The sequence below is a fragment of the Lynx rufus genome, unplaced genomic scaffold (assembly GCF_022079265.1).
Source record: "Lynx rufus isolate CCGP_SWC_20201006 ecotype Redwood Valley unplaced genomic scaffold, mLynRuf1.p SCAF_4, whole genome shotgun sequence".
NCBI classification, from domain to species: domain Eukaryota; kingdom Metazoa; phylum Chordata; class Mammalia; order Carnivora; family Felidae; genus Lynx; species Lynx rufus.
Genome location: NW_025814856.1, coordinates 136,506,397 through 136,527,987, shown reverse-complemented (window position 1 = coordinate 136,527,987; position 21,591 = coordinate 136,506,397). Strand labels below are relative to the sequence as shown.

General features: G+C 37.4%; 1 protein-coding gene across 1 annotated transcript in view; it reads right to left on the bottom strand.

The window, feature by feature from the left end:
* The window catches only part of CFTR (CF transmembrane conductance regulator), a 188,051-nt gene that overhangs the window by 51,652 nt on the left and 114,808 nt on the right, over window positions 1–21,591 (bottom strand). The window contains exons 16-21 of the mRNA XM_047097293.1: window positions 19,401–19,438; window positions 18,687–18,937; window positions 14,507–14,586; window positions 9,187–9,337; window positions 7,783–8,010; window positions 5,058–5,158 (exon numbers count right to left, since the gene is read on the bottom strand). Coding sequence (XP_046953249.1) covers window positions 5,058–5,158; window positions 7,783–8,010; window positions 9,187–9,337; window positions 14,507–14,586; window positions 18,687–18,937; window positions 19,401–19,438 — 849 coding nt within the window. The remainder of the gene's footprint in view (window positions 1–5,057; window positions 5,159–7,782; window positions 8,011–9,186; window positions 9,338–14,506; window positions 14,587–18,686; window positions 18,938–19,400; window positions 19,439–21,591) is intronic.

Below are 21,591 nucleotides of genomic sequence, written 5' to 3'. Positions count from 1 at the left end.
TGCTAAGTCTGAAACACCACCTTTGTACCCATTCGAACTCTTATTTATTTAATCTTCATTCATTCATGGAGGCAGAAATATAGGTATGCACTGCTTATTTAAGATATATAATGCTTAAGTATCTAACAATGGGACAAAGAGAAGCTTTATGGTACTAAAAATGCCAAGCATCTTGTGAATCCAAAGAAAATAAATCAGTACACAGATTTGTTAACTAAGAATACAAAAAAAAATTTTTAAATTATAGCTTTAGCAATAACAACTGTAATTCTTACAGCACTTCAAGTATGGAGGTAAAAAGAAGTAACGCTTCTTTTTTCACCCCATGTACAGAATGATGTAAAATATACAAATAAAACAAACAGACATATACACAATTCATGTTAAAATGAAGAGTGAATCTGAAATAACAGCTTTAAAAATTTTTTTTAATGTTTATTTATTTTTGAGACAGAGAGAGACAGAGCATGAATGGGGGAGGGTCAGAGAGAGAGAGGGAGATACAGAATCTGAAACAGGCTCCAGGCTCTGAGCTGTGAGCACAGAGCCCGACGCGGGACTCAAACTCATGGACCATGAGATCATGACTTGAGCCGAAGCTGGATGCTTAACCGACTGAGCCACCCAGGCACCCCTGAAATAATAGCTTTTAAAACACTGTTTTATCAACCAAAATAACTAGAAATTCCTTAAAATGGGGATTTCCACTGGGAATTATTAAACTTGACTCTATGATAATTTTATTATTTTTTAAATTTCTGAGGTGATTCACAGAGTATTAAACTATATCGTTCATAAGCTGACAATGATTTTTTTTCCAAACTACTATATAAAGCCAGACAAATTAGTAGGCAGAACAGAAGCTTTATTCCCTTTTAATGGTCTCTTGATACCCCATGTGGTATTTTGAAGAAATTCTAGGTAAGAACTTATACCCCAAAATGGTCTACAGTAGAGATATGAATGAGTAATTTATTGATGGATGGTTTCTGAAGCATGGAGTCCGATGGTAACAGCTATAAAGAATACAGGTAGAAGAGGGCTGGACTATAGCTGATGTTCAGAGATCTGTAAGAGGAGGGGCCATCAAAGAGAATTAAGAAGGAACCAAAGAGGTAGCAGAGACAGACAGGAGTAGCATCATGGTAGTGAGAGAAGAAAGTATCACCAGAAGAAGGATTTGTTCATGGCATAAGTACTCCTGAGAGGGTAAGGAAAACAAGGACGCTGGTTCTGGCAAGATGTTGGTCATGAGTCATGGGGGTGATGGAAATCAAGTGAAGCAGGAGACATGCCCTCTTTCAGGAAACTGTGCTATAAATAGATCAAAGGAAAGAGGTGCTTTAGCTACAGCTCAAACAGAGGTGGTTTTATGATAGGGAGAGAGGTCCCACATAGAAGAGTGAATTACATATTATTGGCCTTTAAATAGGAACAAAGACAGAGGGAAGGTAGAGCATATGAGTAGAGGTATAGTAGGGTGGAGAGAAACAAGGAAATTCTTTCCGGTTGCATCTGTGTTTTTCTATGAAGTTCGTAGCAAGGTCACTGGCTGAGAGTGCAGGTGGTAGAATTATTGGAGCTCCTGAGAAAAGATAAGAAGGTGGGAAAGAACTATCTTAGGGAATATAGTAAAGAGTTTATTAGGAAAATGTAATAAAAGGGCTGTCAGTCAGCTTTGAGTGCTGATAATTGAGATGTGTAGCCAGTCACAAATACAAAGTGACATGAAATAAGGATAAGGAAGGGTTATCATCCAAATATTACCCTTCCTGGTTGGAAGCTAATAAAAGCTGGGCACCTGGGTGTACTCAACTGATGAGCGGTAAAAGAAAAGTCATTTGCCGCTTTCATGTCTTCATTGTTCTGTTTATGTTTGAATCTGCGCCCATGTCTAAAGTAGGCCAGATGGGTAACTGAAATATTCTTTCAAATCCTAAAAAATTAAAGTGTGCATCAAAACATCCTGTTCATAGCAGCACTCTCAACAATAGCCAAATTATGGAAACAGCCTAAATGTCCATCAACTGATGAATGGATAAAGAAATTGTGGTTTATATACACAATGGAATACTACGTGGCAATGAGAAAAAATGAAATATGGCCTTTTGTAGCAAAGTGGATGGAACTGGAGAGTGTAATGCTAAGTAAATAAGCCATACAGAGAAAGACAGATACCATATGGTTTCACTCTTATGTGGATCCTGAGAAACTCAACAGGAACCCATGGGGGAGGGGAAGGAAAAAAAAAAAAAAAGACGTTAGAGTGGGAGAGAGCCAAAGCATAAGAGACTGTTAAAAAACTGAGAACAAACTGAGGGTTGATGGGGGGTGGGAGGGAGGGGAGGGTGGGTGATGGGTATTGAGGAGGGCACCTTTTGGGATGAGCACTGGTGTTGTATGGAAACCAATTTGTCAATAAATTTCATATGCATAAAAAAAAAATCCTGTTTACTGTGTTTAAACTCAGGTCTAAGTTTGGTTAAGACACTTAGTAATGTAAAATGAGAATACCCTGAGTTTTTCCTTCAAAGATCACAAGGACCTTCAGTGTTAACATCGTATAGATGTGAATTTGAGGGCACAGCTTTCTCCCCTCTTACTCTCAACATATACCAGGTGAAAATAAAAAGATTACTATACAAATTTAGCAGTTGTATAGGTAAAAGCTGTATCGTGGGAATTAAAAAGTAGATAAATGCTCATGAGGGCCCAGGAAAGACCATGTATCCTATTTGGCAGGGAAATGAAAACTAACATGATCACTTTGATATTCAACCAAAAGAACATGACTTTTTAAAATGAGATCAAATGTAAACACTACTTTTCATAGACTGTATTATAACATAATAGTTCTTGGCAAAGATTCTTTTATGCCGGAAAATGAAAGACACAATGACACAACACAGGTTATAAAGCCCAGGATGCCCATGCAAAAAACTGGGGAAGTAAAAATACCGTAAAGAAACTTTAATGGAGATTGGACAGCAGAATAGAAATGTACCAAAGGTTTCAACATCAGTGTACAGAGGTTGTTTTCTAAACCAAGAAAATTAATACAGCAAAGAGAAAGGAACTGAGCATATACAAGGTAAAGAGATAGTTTTAGACAAAGAGGGGAAGTACATGAGGATATTAACTGTAAAGTCAAAGTTGTGGAAAGTTTGAACAAATAAATAAATGCAAGCACAATATGCATTTACTATTTTCCTGCTATTTCTACAAAAACATTTTTCTTTTTTTTAAGTTTATTTATTTTGAGAGAGAAAGAGAGAGAGAAAGTGGGGGAGGGGCAGAGAGAGAGAGAGAGAGAGAGAGAGAGAGAGAGAGAATCCCAAGCAGACTCCACACTGTCAGCACAGAGCCCAACACAGGGGTCAAACTCAGGAACCACAAGATCATGACCCGAGCCAAAATCAGGAGTCAGACGCTTAACCAACTGAACCACTCAGGCACCCCCCGCAGAAGAAACAGTTCTAAGTACATTTATGAAACCCAATCCCAAAAGCATAAGAGTTAAGTGAGGAGGTAAATGGAGTCAGGAAAAAAGCTGATCAAACCTCAAAAAATAATGTTAAAGGAAAAGAGAGACACCCTACCATAAATCATATTAGGGTTAGATTACATTTTGATAAATTATTAAAATGCTTTGGTTCAATAAAATATTAAGATTCATGGGCAGGAAGAGAGAATGAAAAGGTTTGTTTTTTCCCTAGAGATATTTTTTTATGCTGGTATTTGTTCTGATAGGAATTGGTTATATAATTTTCACAGCTGAATGATCCTGGGCACACTGGGAACATGGGACCTATCTCAGAGGATGGAAAAGGAACCTAGGCAAAATGTGTACTGATAGTGTTATGTAGTCATTCTCAATGTGGCTCCCTCATCCCTTTGCATATGCAGTAATGGAAGACTGATTTGCAATGCTCTAGCCAGAAGAATAGAAGTTGATGATGAAGCTACCTTTGAAAATCATGTATTTGTTTTTTAAATTAAAAGTGGGAAGTCCACTTTTCTTCCTTTTTTCTCTCACTCTTGCTGCCATGGGCTATGTGCCCCTGACACAGCATTCATTCAGTTACACACTAGTGTGGGCTCTGCATTGTAAGGAACCAAGACAAATGAAACAACAAAACCAAAACACAGTCTTTAAAAACACTAACAAAGTATATAAATGTGTGGGAATATTGATCAAGCAAAAAGAGACAAAGCAAAAAGAAACACCCTAGGAATGAGAAAGAAGCTATCACTAAAGACTAGAAATTAAAAAAAAATTACCATCACAAATGTAATGCTAATAAATTGGAAAACCCAATATAGGGAAGGGTTTCTTAAACAAGATACCAAAACATAAAGGGAAAGATTAATGACATTAACTTCATTGAACTTAAAAGTTTCTTTTCATCAAAAGGCACTATAAGCTAAGCCACTGACTGGAGGACCATGTTTAAAGTACACAGAACTAACAACCCAGAATTCATAAACTTCTATAAGTCAATTAAGAAAAAAACTCCCACTATTGGAAAAACAGGTAATTGATAGAAACAAGCAAAGAACACAAGAGGAAGTCCAAATTATCAATAAATATGTATTACGCAGCCTTATCTTCTTAGTAATCACTTCACATCCATCTGATTGCCAAAATTAAAAGGTCTGACAAGCTCATGTGTTGCTGAAACTCCGGACCTACGAGAATTCTTACACTCTCTTGATGGGAGTATAAACAGATATAAGATACTTGAGAACAGGTGGGTACCATATGGTAAAGCTGAATGTGGGTAAATTCTGTGACCCAGTAATGTCACTCCTGAGTATCTGTCCTAGAAAAATCCTGGACAAGGAGACTGTACAGTAATGTTCACTTTAACACTAGATCTTGACTGTGGTTGTGTATGCGGAGGAAAGAAGACCTACACAGTAGCCTTCAATTTATCTGTAATGTTTTATTACTTAAGCTTGGGGGTGGGTATATATAGTTGTCCCTTATGTTATTACCTATACTTTCTGGTTTGTCCAAATTTTTTCATCAAAGTTAAAAAGTAATAGTTACTTACCAAGCTGTCCACATCTATGCTGGAGTTTACAGCCCACTGCAATGTACCCATGATATTCATGGCTAGAGTTAGAATAATACCAACTGTTCCTTCTCCATCACCTATAGGTGGGAAGAAAAGATACAAACAAACCTTATGTTCTTTCTCTCCTCTGTGAGCCACTTTAGAGCATACGTCATGTTAAAAGTTCTATTTCAATTTTGTGCTAATTTTAACCATCCTTCATCTCAGGTCACCACAGCATCTACCACTGGTAATAATGCCCTGCCTATAGTTAAGCATTCAACCAATGTTTTAAATTAAAGAGTGATTGAATATTAGTAAGGAGTTTCCCTTTTAAAACAACACTTCAGATATTGAAGGGGCTTCTAGTGTTGGATAAACAGCATGGTTTTCTCTTTTTACTACTTCTCTGTAAGTAATAAAACCTCCAAAGACCAGGATGGACAATGCAAAAAAGACCTCCTATGTCTGGATGAGCTCCTCCACAGAGAAGTCAAAAGCAGGAGACGGGTGTGTCTAAGCAGCATCCACAAGATGTTTGGATATGTCTTCTGCCTTCGCGAGGAGGGCTTTCTCTGCTAATCAGATGTTTTGGGGAGAAAGTGGACTTAGAGAGTTTGATGAGGAAGTCAAAACTCATGGGTCTGCCATTAGGAAAGAGAGAAAACTGACTTTTATGTTTTTTTAAAAAAATGACTATTTCACCCAGGAAGAACAATACTTAAGTGTTGAATTAGAATAAATAGTTTTCAGGGCTGGAGGGGACCACTAATATATGGCCATAAAATTTTTCTAATGGGAAAGTTTTTAAGTTATTAAAACTTTAGGTCATCAAATTTCAGTTGAGAGTCAGTCCTGGCATCTATAATGTGGGATAAAATTGTCACTGGGTTCTAAAATGGGGAAAAATAATTTGTCCTATTATTATTAATTGAAATTTTTTCTTCCATATATCCTCTGACAGAAGACAAACCATAGATAGTAGGTATGTGCTTCTAATACTAAGTCATTTATTCTAAATAGGTAAGATTTATTGGGGCCCAAATATTACTCATTCTAAAGGTTAAGATGAGAATACGATAAAATTTTAATAATAACAAAAATAAGATTTAGGGCTATTTACTAGGGAACAGGCACTATACTGTTTTGCACAAATTATCACATTTAATGCACATGGGAAACTATAGGATAGGTACTATTATTCTGTATATTTACATACGAGGACAATGAGGACCTTAGAGAAACTAACTAATATGTACAAGTTACCAAAGCTGAAGACCCGTAGAGGCTGGGCTGGTATTAGCCATGTGGCTACCACTCACTCTAGCTGGGAATCAGATTTCGCTGATAGGTCCTGAACTAAACTGATCTGTAAATGCTTTGACTACTAACCCCTAGTATATCAGGACTTAATCAGATCCTTAACCACTATTTCATAGCATATGACATATCAGTTTGAATTCATTGTTAACAGATCTTTGTTCATTCAGCCCTCTCTGATCCTGTTTCAAATAACCTGAAGGAAAAATTTTACAATTCTGAACGTAAGAAGAGAAACTTTACTATACTAAGGATTGAGTTCATTTGCCTGCCCATATATTCATTTCATAGAACCACTTCCCGCTGCTCTAGCTGACAGAACAATGAATGTGGGGAACCCACTACCCTCACAGAGTCACGATGAGCCTGCTTTCTGTTCTCTCCAGTACTTTATACCTAGACAGAGGCACTCTGCTGTTAACTCAAGGGGCCTAATGAAGAGGCCACAGAGAGTCAGAAAGATGGGAAAACCAGTCTTCAGAGAGAGAGAAATGGATGAAGTAGCCACAGAAAGGATGGGGCGCAAGCAGCATCTGGCCTCAAGAGATGAGAACAAGAGCTGAGACTCACTCTCCATGCCTATTCCGCTTCCTCTGGAGACCCAGCCTGCCTCCTGCCCCGGGCTCCGAGAGGCACTCCTGTGACACCAGCATGCTACTCATTTTGTCTGAGAAGGATTCTATCCTTGCAACCGAGCAAGCCCTCAGAGCTGGCAGTTGCTGTGAAGCTGTGTCTACTGTCACAAGTGTAAACTATTTCAAGACTTCTAGCTCAGTAATTCAACTTCTTAAATTAGAAGAACTCATTTGTCTACATAGAGTTTCATTTTACTTACAGTGAAAGGTTTTCTGGTTTTCACCCAAAGATGTTAAAATTCAGGACACTTATATTTTTAAAAATATGGTACTTCTGTCTAAGTTATTTCATGTCTATGGTAGTTTTTCATCTTGTAAAATTCACATAAGGATAATGAATTGTACCAACTGGTGGTTAAAAAAAAAAAGTTTACCAGGAAGGGGGGTTTTATATGTGTGTATAAATGGGAATGTTTCTTTTCCCGTATTCAGAGAGCTCTTGAATAAATGAGATCTATTACTGTTGAAGCCAGGATGCTTTACCAATACGAGAGTCAAAAGACAATATTTTTCTTTCAGTCATAGATTTGTTATCTGACACTCTCAGTGTCTGTTGTTCCCAAACTGTAAAGCTGAGATAATACTATACACAGCTCTAAATCAAAGAAGTCATTTGTTCAACAATCAATGGATTTTTGGACTAATAAACTGTCCCCCAAATCTATTTAAAGATATCTAAAATGTTTAACCAATAAGAATGTAGCATTTTGGGGTTGACAAAGCTTTAAATTAAATGTTCAGCTAAGAAGTTAACAAGTTCCTATTACCTGTTGTTAAAATGGAAATGAAGGTGACAGCAATGAAGAATATGACAAAAATTATTTCCATTCTCATTTGGAACCAGCGCAGTGTTGACAGGTACAAGAACCAGTTGGCGGTATGTAAGTTCAGCGCTTTGTGAAACAAAGTTTCAAAGTAAGGCTGACGTCCAAAGGCCCGAAGTGTCCATAGTCCTTTTAAGCTTGTAACAAGATGAGTGAAAATTGGACTCCTGCCTGTGAAATATTCCCATAGAAAACATGGCAAATCATGTCGCTACATAATGCAAATTCTTACTACCATGCACCTGAAAAAGATTAGCTTCAAAGAGAGTAATCATTGGTCAAATATCATGGGTTAGAGGTTTTTCACATTGGTACCATCCTTTGAATAGATGCAATTTGTTACTTTTTGAAAGAGAGAGGGAGAGAGAGCATGTGCACAAGTGTCTGCGGGAGAGAGAGCATGTGCACAAGTGTCTGCACACAAGTTGGGGAGGGGCAGAGGGGGAGGTAGAGAAAGAGAGAGAGAATGAGAGAGAGAGACTGTCTTAAGCATTCTCAGTGCTCAGCGCAGAGCCTGACACAGGACACAGAGCTCAACCTCAGGAACCTGAGTTGAAATCAAGTTGGACACTTAACCTACTGAGCTACCCAGGCACCCCTGGTATTTTTTTAAAATGAATTACCCTCCTTTTCTACTTGGCTACCATAGATGGGAACTCATTATAAAATCAATGCCATTTTTTATTCATATTTCTTGACTGCCACTGGACATTTTTTTTCTAGCTAATCCTAAATTGATCACTGCTGAGAGAAAATGTTTTTCTTTCAAAACAATTTATTCAAGTTCATGTGACTTCATTTAGATATTAACCTTCAATAGAAACACACTGGGTATTTAACCCTGAAAATGTACCAGCACTGAAGCTGTTACTGAAAAATGTGCTTCGCAAATAGCTCAAGCAGTGCTCGGGGGCAGACAAAAAGGTAGACCCCAGGAGGAAAGGAAGGGTGTCTGAAAACAGGCCAGACAGAAATATTTTGTCCAGTATGCTCTGGGAAGCTAGACAAACCTTCAGTAATAATAGTAGCACTATCATTTTAAATTTTAATTTATATAAGAAAATTACGAATGAATATCCTATACTACAACCCTTCTAAGGCTCTATGCACCTGCTTTAAAAAGAAAATGAAGTCACTCGGTCATTAATGGACAAAAACAACCTATGTGTGCTATGTAATTTACTGTGTCCTTTTACATATCCATACGTTTTTAAAACTCACTGTTACACAATGCAAGAGTTTAAAAGCAGGACAAAAAAGTTGGCAAAGTAGGTGAATGATAGAGAATCACAAATAGCTTTGTGGTCATTTTCCACAATGGTGAGCATTGTACGCACAGCATCATACCTTCAGATTCCAGTTGTTTGAGTTGCTGCGAGGTGTGGAGGAAGTAGGCCCTCAATATAACAAAAGCTGCTATCACCGGCACTGTTGCTAGGAAGATGTAGGGTTGTAAAACCGAGACTACGGCCACGGCTCCAACCACAATCAGTAACAACTGTAGGATCAGAGAGAGCACGTTGGTGAGTAAATGTTCTCATGTTGCAAAGCGCACAAGGTATGTCACAGATACGTTGGGAAAGAAGATCGTCACACTCTGTTCCATTCTTAACAAGGGCAGGTATCTTCCTAGGAGGAAGGCAGCCACCTCAAAGTAAGATTTTTCATAAGTTCTATCAAAATACAAAATATTGGTCAGGTTACAACACTTCGAAGTTTTGAAAACACGGTGCTCTTGGGTCTCAGGATATTCTCATTTCCTATATGCCCTAAAATGCTCTATGTTAAAAAAATTTTAGATGAATATGAATTTTTTTTTCTGGTGTGGACTTCTTTTAAAATAATTTTTTATTCTGAAATAATTTTGGTATAAATGTAAAATTTTAGGATTTATTTTGTTTAGACAATTTCTGAAACTTGGGCATTCATCTTGGAACCTTGTGGGTCACAAAGATTTGGTTTAAGTGAAAGTTTGGTCATTTAGACAAGCTATTTAATTTTTTCTAAACATAGTTGGCTCATGCTTAAGATTTTTAAAAATTATATTTAATAGATTTTACTCCCCTTCCCAACTTTCCTATTCTCACTCCTTAAAATAATTGGAGATGACCTATAAAGGCTCAAGTAAAGGTTTTTGGGATATGGCTGATTTGATTTTAAAGCAGACATTTTTTCCCATCTCATATGTAGTTGAAATAAACTTTGTGTTTCAGTCAAGCCCAAGATCAGAGGTATTTCTTCACACTAACCAAAAGAAACTGGAGCCCTGTTAGCAGTGTCAGAAACAAGCTAACCGTATTGGCAGTTTTTGGAAGCAAGTTATAGGCTTACATTCTATATTTCCACATGATACTAAATCTAAACATTTTATGAAGGAAAAAAAGTATGCTAACATTTGCTCCACAATGACCCATTTGAATAAAGTAATGTTACAACCAGGGTTAAAAAAATAAACTTATTGTAAAATCCGTGATAATCAGTGAGCCAGTTCTCTACCAACTTCCATGGGTGACACATGCATTTTTCTAGCTGATATCGTGAAATGCACAACATTTTGGTAGATGGCAGTGGGGACAGGAGTGTAGATAAGAGCTGCATAAATCTTTGAACAGGTTGCTATTTTCAAATAAAACTTCAGATGATATCTCAATGATGCCTTTCTAGGGAAAATGCCTCTATGTCTCTATCAGCAATTCTGCCATACCGGCCTCTCACTCATCAACAAATACTCAGATAAATCTTTACTGTGCCAGGCACTAGACCAATTACATATGATGACTCAGGAATCTAAGGAGAGTCTTTCTTATCCATTCTTGCCCTATTACCAGTGCCGCCAGTACAATGAGAAAGCCCCACATGCCCTAGTTACTACCTGACAAGACTCCATCAATGGCAAATTACAGTTTTTACAAAAGACATGTATTTTCCAGAAATAGGATATTGGGAGAGGGGGATCAAGTGTTCCAAGTGTGATTAACTGGGGAATACGGTTTAATTAAAATGGACCATCATATTAAATATCAGTATGTCTAAAAGGGAAGTGTTGTTGCATTGGTGGCATGGAAACATTCAGCTACTCCATGAGGATCGGGGTCTTCTAATTTGTTGTTGGCAGCTGTAAACAGCACTGTGTTCATTTGACCTGTGCTGTTTTTACCATATAATTCCAACTCGGTGGTGTTGGATTGTAATATTAGTTGTAGAAAGTGATCATTTTGTTTTCATGATTGCTGATATGGTAGAGATTCTTAGGAATGAAATGCAACTGTTACAATAGAATATGTAGAATTGGGAAGTCAAACCAACCAAGATATCACGCTGGGTTAGAGAATAATGGAGAAGGTGGGTACAACTGTAAATTATGAAACATTCACAAGATAAATTTCCAGCAATTATAATCATCCAGAATATAGACCAAACTGAGAAATAAGTGAAAAAGAAGTCTAAGCATCGAGAAAAATAATTCTATTTCCTCCATAAAGAGGCCATTCTTAGGTACTAAGGTCAGGAGCTAATACTTTAGCATGTTCAAAACTAAAGGCACTGGTATAATACAGTTGACATTCTCATTACACAAAGAAGCCTTAAATTGTGTCCTAGTTTTTAATTCACAGTAGATAGTCAATGAATCATTTCAGAGCAGGTGCATTAGTGAGAGGGACAACAAAATCAATAGACAGAATTCAAGACAAGATGAAAATAGGAGCACAGATTTCTAATTTCCAACCATCCTTACACAGATCCTAAACTTCCTCAGGAAAGAAAAAATTCAATAGACTATAAAGACTGTAAGGCATCATCCATTCATGGTCCTAGGAAGTGCCCAGCACATTTTCACCCCACCATAAGGAGCTCAAAACCATTCCCGACACTGAAGAGTACATAGCACTGCCTGTGAAACCAGAGCAGGTGAGTAAGAATGAAGGATAACTCTGAAATCAGCAGTAAATTAGTAAGCCAGTAAGTAAGTAAATAAACAAATACCTATTTAAAACTATGAAATGAATACTAGATTTGGAATTTAATTCATAAATGAATTTTTAAGTAAGGGACACATGGGATTAATAAAATGAATGAACGGAAAAAGATGTGAAAGACACAGAAGAAATCAAAGCAGGAGGACTCAGTGTAATCGCATATTAAGATAAGAGAAAAAGAAACAAATATATAAGGGTTTTGAAGCTTAAAAGAGAAGAATTTGGTATTTTAAAATATATAGGCTTCTGTTTAATGAAAAAATAAGTCATTCACCTAAACATGGAGATAAGTAGGATGTGAAGACACAGTCTTTCTCTGCCTTGTTTGACTTGTTTCTCCTCCTTTGTAAATTCAAAACTAGGAAGGAATTTAAGGTTTCTATGTGTAATGAGAAAATCAAATATATTAAACCAGTGCCTTTAGTTTTACACACAGTTCTAAATTATTAACTCTAAATTATTAGTTCTAAGTTAATCTGATCTCAGTGCCTAAGGAGTGGCCTGAGCAAATTTGTCATGTAACGTCCATTTCCAGTATGCCAATCTGAAGCACAGATTTTGAGTACTAAAAGTGACCATCATCAGATTTCTCTACCTCATGTTACAGGTTAGAAACAGAATCCAGATCTTCCATTTTCATTATACAATGTTCCAATCCAGAAAGCAAATTTTCCAGAATGTTATTAAATGTTAGGAAATAGAATAAATAGAAATTAAATTGTTTAAAGGAAATGTACAGGCATGCTTTATCCTGTGCAAAAATCTGTTCCTATAATGTTGTGACTTGAATAAATTTATTTAATGTGAATATAATTAAGTATAACAAAGAACCTCACAATATAGAGGATTTTTTTATAATAAAACTGTGGTGAATGAATGATTAAAAAACTTTTTTTTTTGAGAGAGAGAGCAAGTGTGAGTGGGGCAGAGAGAGAGAAAGAGAGAAGATTCCATGCCCAGTGCAGAGCCCCACGTGGGACATGATCACCACTGTGATATCATGACCTGAGCCAAAATGAAGAGTAAGATACTTACCAACTGAGCCACCCAGGCACCCTTGAGTTTTCAATAAAATCAAAACTAATCAGATTTTTACTGTATTTGACAATCATATGTTATGCTTCCTTAATGTGAAGCCCTCTTATAAATAAAATAGGAAAATTAAATAAATAAAAGAGTCTTGCCTAAGTACTTGTGAAACCACAACTGAGTAACTTCCACATTGGAAACTGAGTGGAAACTATTCACACTGCCATAACAGAAAGGATTTGAGAGTCATCACATGTGTTTAAAAAGTGTTAATTTATAAAATAGGTATTTAAAAACCATTTTTCCCAGAGGATTTCTGAAGTGAGCTTCATACTGATTCAGAAAATAATAAACTACAAAACTAAAAAAAATTTATCAAGGGCCAATATTTGTGAATGTTGCAATCATGACAAAATGCCCAGGTCCAGTTGGTACCTAATTTAACAATATCATATTTGGGGCCAGTCATTTATACACTTACAACAAATAAACAGCATTTAAAGAAAGACACGGGAAATGCTCCTTCAAATGCATGAACCCAAAGCACTGATTAAAGAATTCCAGCAGCTGCTGCTGAGTTATTTCCCCAAACAAAGTAACTGTAGGAAATCCAATATGCTAAAGTTCACATGGAACAGTTAATGTATTTAATTATGCCAATCATTTCAGAAGAGGCAAACTGACAACCTGGTTTTTCTGTACCTGCCAATGTCAGTTGTGTATACACACAAGTGTGGTAGCCCTTTTTTCGTTTTATAGGCCCTTTCAAATAAAGTGTTATTATTGGGGGAAGAGGGTGAAAGGGGTGTAGGGAGAGAATGACTCATCCTAAGATGGGCTGCAATGTTCTAGTTGTCTCTCCAAGGAGATCACTGAGACTGGCATTTGCTTGACCTAAGCCAGACAGAAGCTGTTTTCAAACCTGGTCCAATAGCCAAAGTCATTAACTCACAACTCTCCTTAAGTCCTGCCACTTATGGAATCCTAATGTGCATCCCCTAGGTCTAGGTCACCTTTATCTCCCTCTCCTCCTTTCTTCACATTCTCACCTCCAGTCAATCATCCCACCACCAGGACACATGTTCAGAGCCAGGCTACCTCTCTGGTGGCCTCTTCAGATCTGTCACCCAGGAATAGTCCTCACTAGTCCTGGATTTTTCTTTCCCCTCGCCCCTGCTTGAAAGTGTATCTGTCCCTGTATTACTGTTCTTACTGTGAGGTTGCTGGCTAGCTAACCTGGGCCAATGTGTTCCCGGATAAGATTGGTTGAAACTGTAGCCCATCAAGGAATAGATCTTCATTTTTCACATGGGCCCTTTGGAGGTAGGTGATTTACATCAAACAGTAATGCCAATGTCAGAAATGTCATACTGTGGACAGTGATTTGGGGACAGATGCTCTATTATACCTTTCAAACCATTCCCAAGTAGATAGCTATTACATCTAAATGTGGAATTGCCTTAGGTTTAGGTCAAATAAACAGTTCTGACTTATCACTGAATTTACTAAATTTATGCCTATTTTGAAGACTTTTGATATTAACAAAATTTATATAATAGACAGGACTTCAACTCTCAATCAAATGAAAATAAAACTTACCTCTTTTTCTAATCATTTTTGAAAGTACAACAAACGTAAAGATACTAATTATTTTTACAAACCTGGATGAAGTCAAATATGGTAAGAGGCAGAAGATCATCCAAAATTGCTATATCTTTGGAGAATCTATTAAGAATCCCACCTATAATATAAAAGAAGATAGGTTCCTCAAAAAACAGTAATCTCAAAAGGACAACAATATTTGATAAGTTTGGATCATAGCAGAAGCATTCAAAAGTCAAATAAGAATTAGCATGTAATAAGATAAATAAGGTCTTAGAAAATTTTAGTGTTGTACAAAGATTCTAAGCAACTGTATTCAAGTGATGGCCTCCTACTTTTAAACCTTTATAAAATATAGCTTCCTGTAAGATTTATTCTACTACTATCTTACACTTGCATGCTTGAATTTAATGATAATTTACTGGATTTGTTATCGTATTCCATCTGTATTCCATAATGCATGGCTCTCCCTCTCCTCTGACTGGTATACCTTCTTGACACACCTCTTTAGAACCCATAGCTACTGTTAATTTCTGCCTGCCCGTTATGTGGACCTCCTTTGCCATGCTTGCTCTTTCTACCCTCTTCACTGGCAATCTAAGCTTCAGCCTGTCTTCTGAATTCCAGACTCATGTTTGTAAGTCTGATAATGTTTTCCTTCAATGAAAATAAGTTATGTATGGAGTGTTTACTCTATGTCAGGCATAATGCTAGGCACTGAGATAACAGAGGTGAATAAGATGAGCTCCTTGCCTTTAAGGAATTCATTTTCTAGCGGGAGTTAAAGACATAATTTGATAAAACATAATACTGTACAAAGTGATATTGAATCTTATCATTCAGCCCCCCTGCCCCCACCATTAACTGTAAGATAGTTAGTTTAATATTTAATGCCTTCCATAATCTGGCCTTAAACCACCTACCAAATATAGGCTTCCTCTACACAAACATTCTGTTTATCAATTAAATTGGTCTATTCTTTACGCTCTACACTTTCCTAGCTCCCTGCCTTTCCCATATAGTTCCCTTTGCCTGAAAACCTTTCCCCTCATCTCTACTCATCAAAATCTATGTCTCCTTCCTGGCCTAATTCAAATGTCTCGCCGACAAGGAGGCATCAATGTTTGCACCAGTTCAAGCAAATCTCTTTCTCCTCTGGACATACCTAATACCTTTAATATATTTTGTCAGGAACTCTGTTGTAATGACTATATCCACATCTTGTATCACAGTCACTTGTTCATGTCTTACCTCTATTTCTCGATTGTAAATTGTTAGAGGTCAATGGGACCGTGGCACACTTAGTTTGTATCCCTCACAGCTCTCAGCAAAAAGTCTTATATGTAGGAATTATTCAATGAATATTTATTGATTTAAGGCACTATCACTAGCCTTTAACAATAATATGTTCTTTAGCATATTTAATTAAACATATTTGTATATCTTTCCATAAATAAAGAATTGAAAAAAAAGTCTATGGATTTATACTGTTTAGAAAATGAAAGTTCACTTTGGTGAAAAGAATATCATTCTGGTGCTTATTGTATTTCAAATGGTAGTGTTCCATCAAAGTTATCAATTCACATTTTCATCTATTCAACATAGTCTACTGAGCACCTACTACGTGTCCATGTGTCTTAAGGTTGTTTAAATAGTGACATAGAAAAATTGGGTAAGGAGTCAAAATCAAGGTCAATGTACAATTGGAGAGGGCACATGTGGGAGAAACTCAAGCGCACATACAAGGCATAGAAGCATCAGTTGCTGCCTAGTATAGCAGAGAATATTTAGGCAAAATAATGAGAACAAGTGAATCATATGTCAGTTATAGTAATGGTTTTTAAAAGAAAGCATAATCCTTGCATAGAGAAATGGGGGGGGCGGCAGAGGTGGAAAAAGAACATCTAGATGTTGTAAGATCATTTTGTTACTTCTTATGCATCCTCTTCTCCTGTCTTGGTAAATAAGACAAATTAGAAAATGAAATGAAATACCATGTGACTTCACTCATATGTAGAATTTAAAAGGCAAAACAAACTAACATGGGGGGAGAAGAGAGAGACAAACCAAGAAATAGACTCTTAACTATAGGGAACAAACTGATGATATGAGAGGGGAGGTCAGGGGTGGGATGGGTTAAATGGGTGATGGGCTTTAAGGAGCGTTCTTCCTATGATGAGCAATGGGTGTTATATGTAAGTGATGAATCACTAAATTCTACACCTAAAACTAATATCACACTGTATGTTAACTAACTGGAATTCACATAAAAACTTGGAAGTAAAAAAAGAAAAGAAAAAAAGAAAATGAAATAAATGAGGGGGGCCTGGCTGACTCAAGTTCGTGGAGTGTGCAACTCTTGATCTCCAGGTTGTGGGTTCGAGCCCCACATTGGGTGCAGAGATTTCTTAAAACTAACCAAATCTTAAAAAAAAAAAAAAAAGAAAATGAGGGGTGCCAGGGTGGCTCAGTCTTGGTTAAGCACTGACTTCAACTCAGGTCATGATCTCATGGTTTGTGAGCTCCAGCCCTGCGTAGGGCTCTATGCTGACAGCTCAGAGCCTGGCGCCTGCTTTGGATTCTGTGTCTCCCTCTCTCTCTGCTCCCTCCCCTGCTCATGCTCTGTCTCTCTCTCTCTCAAAAATAAACATTTTAAAAAAAGGCATTAAAAAAAACAAAATGAAATTAATGGTAATCATTTAAATATGAAATAGAGAAGGTTCAAGACCAACTGTGAGCAGTGTATAAAGGAATGAGGAGCCCTGGAAAGTAAAGACATGAAAAGGAAAGTGCACCCCCTATGGGAACAAGGCCCCATAGAAAGGAACAACATTAGAGACCTAACATTTATTTCACATTGGCTCTATAAAGACAAGTAGGTTGCCTTGTTTAATTCTCATAATGATCCTCTCAGATAATTATTCTTTTCTCCATTTCACATTGTGGAGGCAAGGCTCAGAAGAGCAACAAGCCTATGTTTATCACTCGTATGGGTCCAAGCCAATGCCTATGGCTTGGAGCCAATGCTCCATTACATCTCACCATCCAATTCTGACTGCTGGAAACTGGGGCAAATTTCCTAACTTCTCTGGGTTTCAGTTTTTCTATAAAAAGGTGAAATTATTGAATCAAGGTAATTTGACGTTCTCTTTTACCTCAAAAATTTCTTAGCTCTAAAACAGGATAACGATGAATATACTCAAATGAGTCAAGGCTTTAGTGACACACAAAGACTTCAAAATAAATAGAAAGAAGATCTTTCTGAATACTGACACTGACATTTTGTTACCCAGATAAAAATGATATATATTTATTATCTTGAGATCTTTAGATAGAAATCACTCTAAAAATCTCAGTCCTGGAACTTATTGTTTGCTTTATAATTAAATATTTCTGTGTCTACCTTCTCTCCCTTGTCTGTGAGTTTTTCCAAGTCAAAAACTGTACCTTTTGCATCTTTTCATGCCAACCTCTGGCTTAGTGCCACACAAAGTAAGTTCTCCATAACCTTTCATATTTACCTTTTTCTTTTGATGAGAACATTTAAGTTTTACTCTTAGCAAATTTCAATTATATAATACAGTGTTTTCAATTACAGTCACCATGTTATACACCCTAGTTCCTCAGACCTTATTCATCTTATAACTGAAAGCTGTGCCCTTTTACCAACCTCTATAATCGCGCAAAAATATTTTACAAATACATTTGGGATTTATTCCTCTCCCACCCACCACCAAAAACAGAACAAACAAAAATAACCCAAAACGTTGGAACAAATTTATTTGATCATCTTTGAATAGTTACATGAAACTAGATTATTCTGTCCCCATCAAGAAACTTCATCAGTAAAAGAATTTTCTATATTACTTGGTCACTTCAAATCTGCTTCTCTTTTAAACAATACTATACATTGGCAACGAGATACCTGAAAAAGGGCTAGAGCAAATATCTGAATAGAAAAGGACAACGAACCCAGAAAGGCCTGTTTCTGTTGCTACACTCTCAGCAGCATCACGGTCTAACAAACTAAGCTACTCTAATCAGCTAAGACAGAAACATGGAGCAATAATGTCTGGTAGCCTACAATTTCTAGGAAATGTGCATGCAGGTCATAAGGAAGTTCAACAAAGGGCAGATGCTTCCATCAAAAGCCAATGCTACCACTAAAAAAACCCAAGGAAACTGTAGGACCTTTTGCTTGTGGATTAGCAGTTTCATTTTGTATACCTAGTCAAATACCTGCTTTCAACGTGTTGAGGGTTGACACAGGTGCTTGAAGAACAGAATGTAACATTTTGTGGTGTAAAATTTTCGACACTGTGATTAGAGTATGCACCAGTGGTAAACCTCTGAAGAATCCCAGAGCAAGCAAAGTGTCAGCTACTCCCACATAAATATAAAAGACATAATATGTGCTGGTATTGGTGAAGATCACTGCATAACTGCTATTTATACTCTTAGTACTATTCCCTTTGTCTTGAGAAGGCATTCTGCAAAGCAAAAAGAAATTGTTATTTGGCAACCAAACTTTCCCGCTGGATTTCCAATACATGTAAACAAAACTGAACTTGAGTCTGAAGAAACACAACATATTTCATTAGCGTTAAGTTATGCCTTTAATCTCATGGACTCACTACTGCAGCAAAGTAGTCAGTTTTTTCACCATTGAAAGAGATAGGATTGTTATTACACAGAAAAAATACCAAATGTAAAATGCTGTTTTCAATATTTTTATTGCATTTTATGGAAACTAAACACAACTAAATCCTTTAGGAACTGACAAACAGCTGCAGAAACAGCACATGCTCACAATTTTAAACAAGAGAACTTAATTTTCCATTTCTATAATACTATGGGGAAATGAACTTTTATTCATTATTCAATATTCTTTAATAACATCCAAATAATCAAAAGAAACAAAATATAATCTGCAATAGAACATGGAATACTCACTGTCTAAGCAGCCACAACACAACCAAAGAAACAGCCACCTGGAATAAAACAATACACACTTAGTTTTTTCCCGACATCTCTACCTATTCATCCCAGACCCAGCTCTAATTCCACCATGACAAACAGCAAAATACACAATTTCTTTTTCCTTTCCTTTGCTTTCCTGGGTCCAGCAGCTGTAATAACTGTCCTAAAAATCATCCTTTGTGGTGAAAACATGTTAAGTTAGTGGAATTCAAATTTCACTGCATTAAATACTTTGCCATTTCTCTCTCTCATTCAACAGAAACTATTCATTGAATCTCACAGGAGAGCAAAATTTAATATTTTAAATAATAAACTTTGTTCTAGGGATCCTGGGAAGATGGCGGAGTAGGAGGACGCTGGGCTCACCGCCTCCTGCTGATCACTTAGATTCCACCTACACCTGCCTAAATAACCCAGAAAACCGCCAGAAGATTAGCAGAACGGAGTCTCTGGAGCCAAGCGCAGATGAGAGGCCCACGGAAGAGGGGCCCCTCCCGAAGCGGATCTCCGAAGGAAAAGCGAGCTGAGCCTGCCCCTCCCGCCCCTGTGCACCTTGCCTACCCACCCCAGCTAATACGCCAGATCCCTAGCATCACAAGCCTGGCAGTGTGCAAGTAGCCCAGACGGGCCAGGCTACCCCACAGTGAATCCCGCCCCTAGGAGAGGGGAAGAGAAGGCACACACCAGTCTGACTGTGGCCCCAGCGGTGGGCTGGGGGCAGACATCAGGTCTGACTGCAGCCCGCCCACCAACGCAAGTTATTCAAGACAGCACAGGGGAAGTGCCCCCCAGTCCCACACCACTCCAGGGACTATCCAAAATGACAAAACAGAAAAATTCCCCTCAGAAAAATGTCCAGGAAATGACAACAGCTAACGAACTGATCAAAAATGATTTAAACAATATAACAGAAAGTGAATTTAGAATAATAGTCATAAAATTAATCACTGGGCTTGAAAACAGTATAAAGGACAGCAGAGAATCTCTTGCTACACAGATCAAAGGACTAAGGAACAGCCAGGAGAGCTAAAAAATGCTATCAACGCGTTGCAAAATAAAATGGAGACAACTACGGCTCGGATTGAAGAGGCAGAGGAGAGACTAGGTGAACTAGAGGATAAAATTATGGAAAAAGAAGAAGCTGAGAAAAAGAGAGATAAAAAAATCCAGGAGTATGAGGGGGAAATTAGAGAACTAAGTGATGCACTAAAGAGAAATAATACACGCATAATTGGTGTTCCACAGGAGGAAGAGAGAGGGAAAGGTGCTGAAGGTGTACTTGAAGAAATAATAGCTGAGAACTTCCCGGATCTGGGGAAGGAAAAAGGCATTGAAATACAAGAGGCACAGAGAACTCCCTTCAGACATAACTTGAATCGATCTTCTGCACAACATATCATAGTGAAACTGGCAAAATACAAGGATAAAGAGAAAATTTTGAAAGCAGCTAGAGATAAACGTGCTCTAACATATAAAGGGAGACCTATAAGACTCGTGACCGATCTCTCTACTGAAACTTGGCAGGCCAGAAAGGAATGGCAAGAGATCTTCAATGTGATGAACAGAAAAAATATGCAGCCGAGAATCCTTTATCCAGCAGGTCTGTCATTTAGAATAGAAGGAGAAATAAAGGTCTTCCCAAACAAACAAAAACTGAAGGAATTCATCACCACTAAACCAGCCCTACAAGAGATCCTAAGGGGGATCCTGTGAGACAAAGTACCAGAGACATCGCTACAAGCATGAAATGTACAGACATCACAATGACTCTAAACCCGTATCTTTCTATAATAACACTGAATGTAAATGGACTAAATGCACCAACCAAAAGACACAGGGTATCAGAATAGATAAAAAAACAAGACCCATCTATTTGCTGTCTAGAAGAGACTCATTTCAGACATGAGGACACCTTCAGATTGAGAGTGAGGGGATGGAGAACTATTTACCATGCCACTGGAAGTCAAAACAAAGCTGGAGTAACTATACTTATATCAGACAAACTAGATTTTAAATTAAAGGCTGTCACAAGAGATGAAGAAGGGCATTATATAAGAATCACAGGGTCTATCCATCAGGAAGAGCTAACAATTATAAATGTCTATGCGCCAAATACAGGAGCCCCCAAATATATAAAACAATTACTCACAAACATAAGCAACCT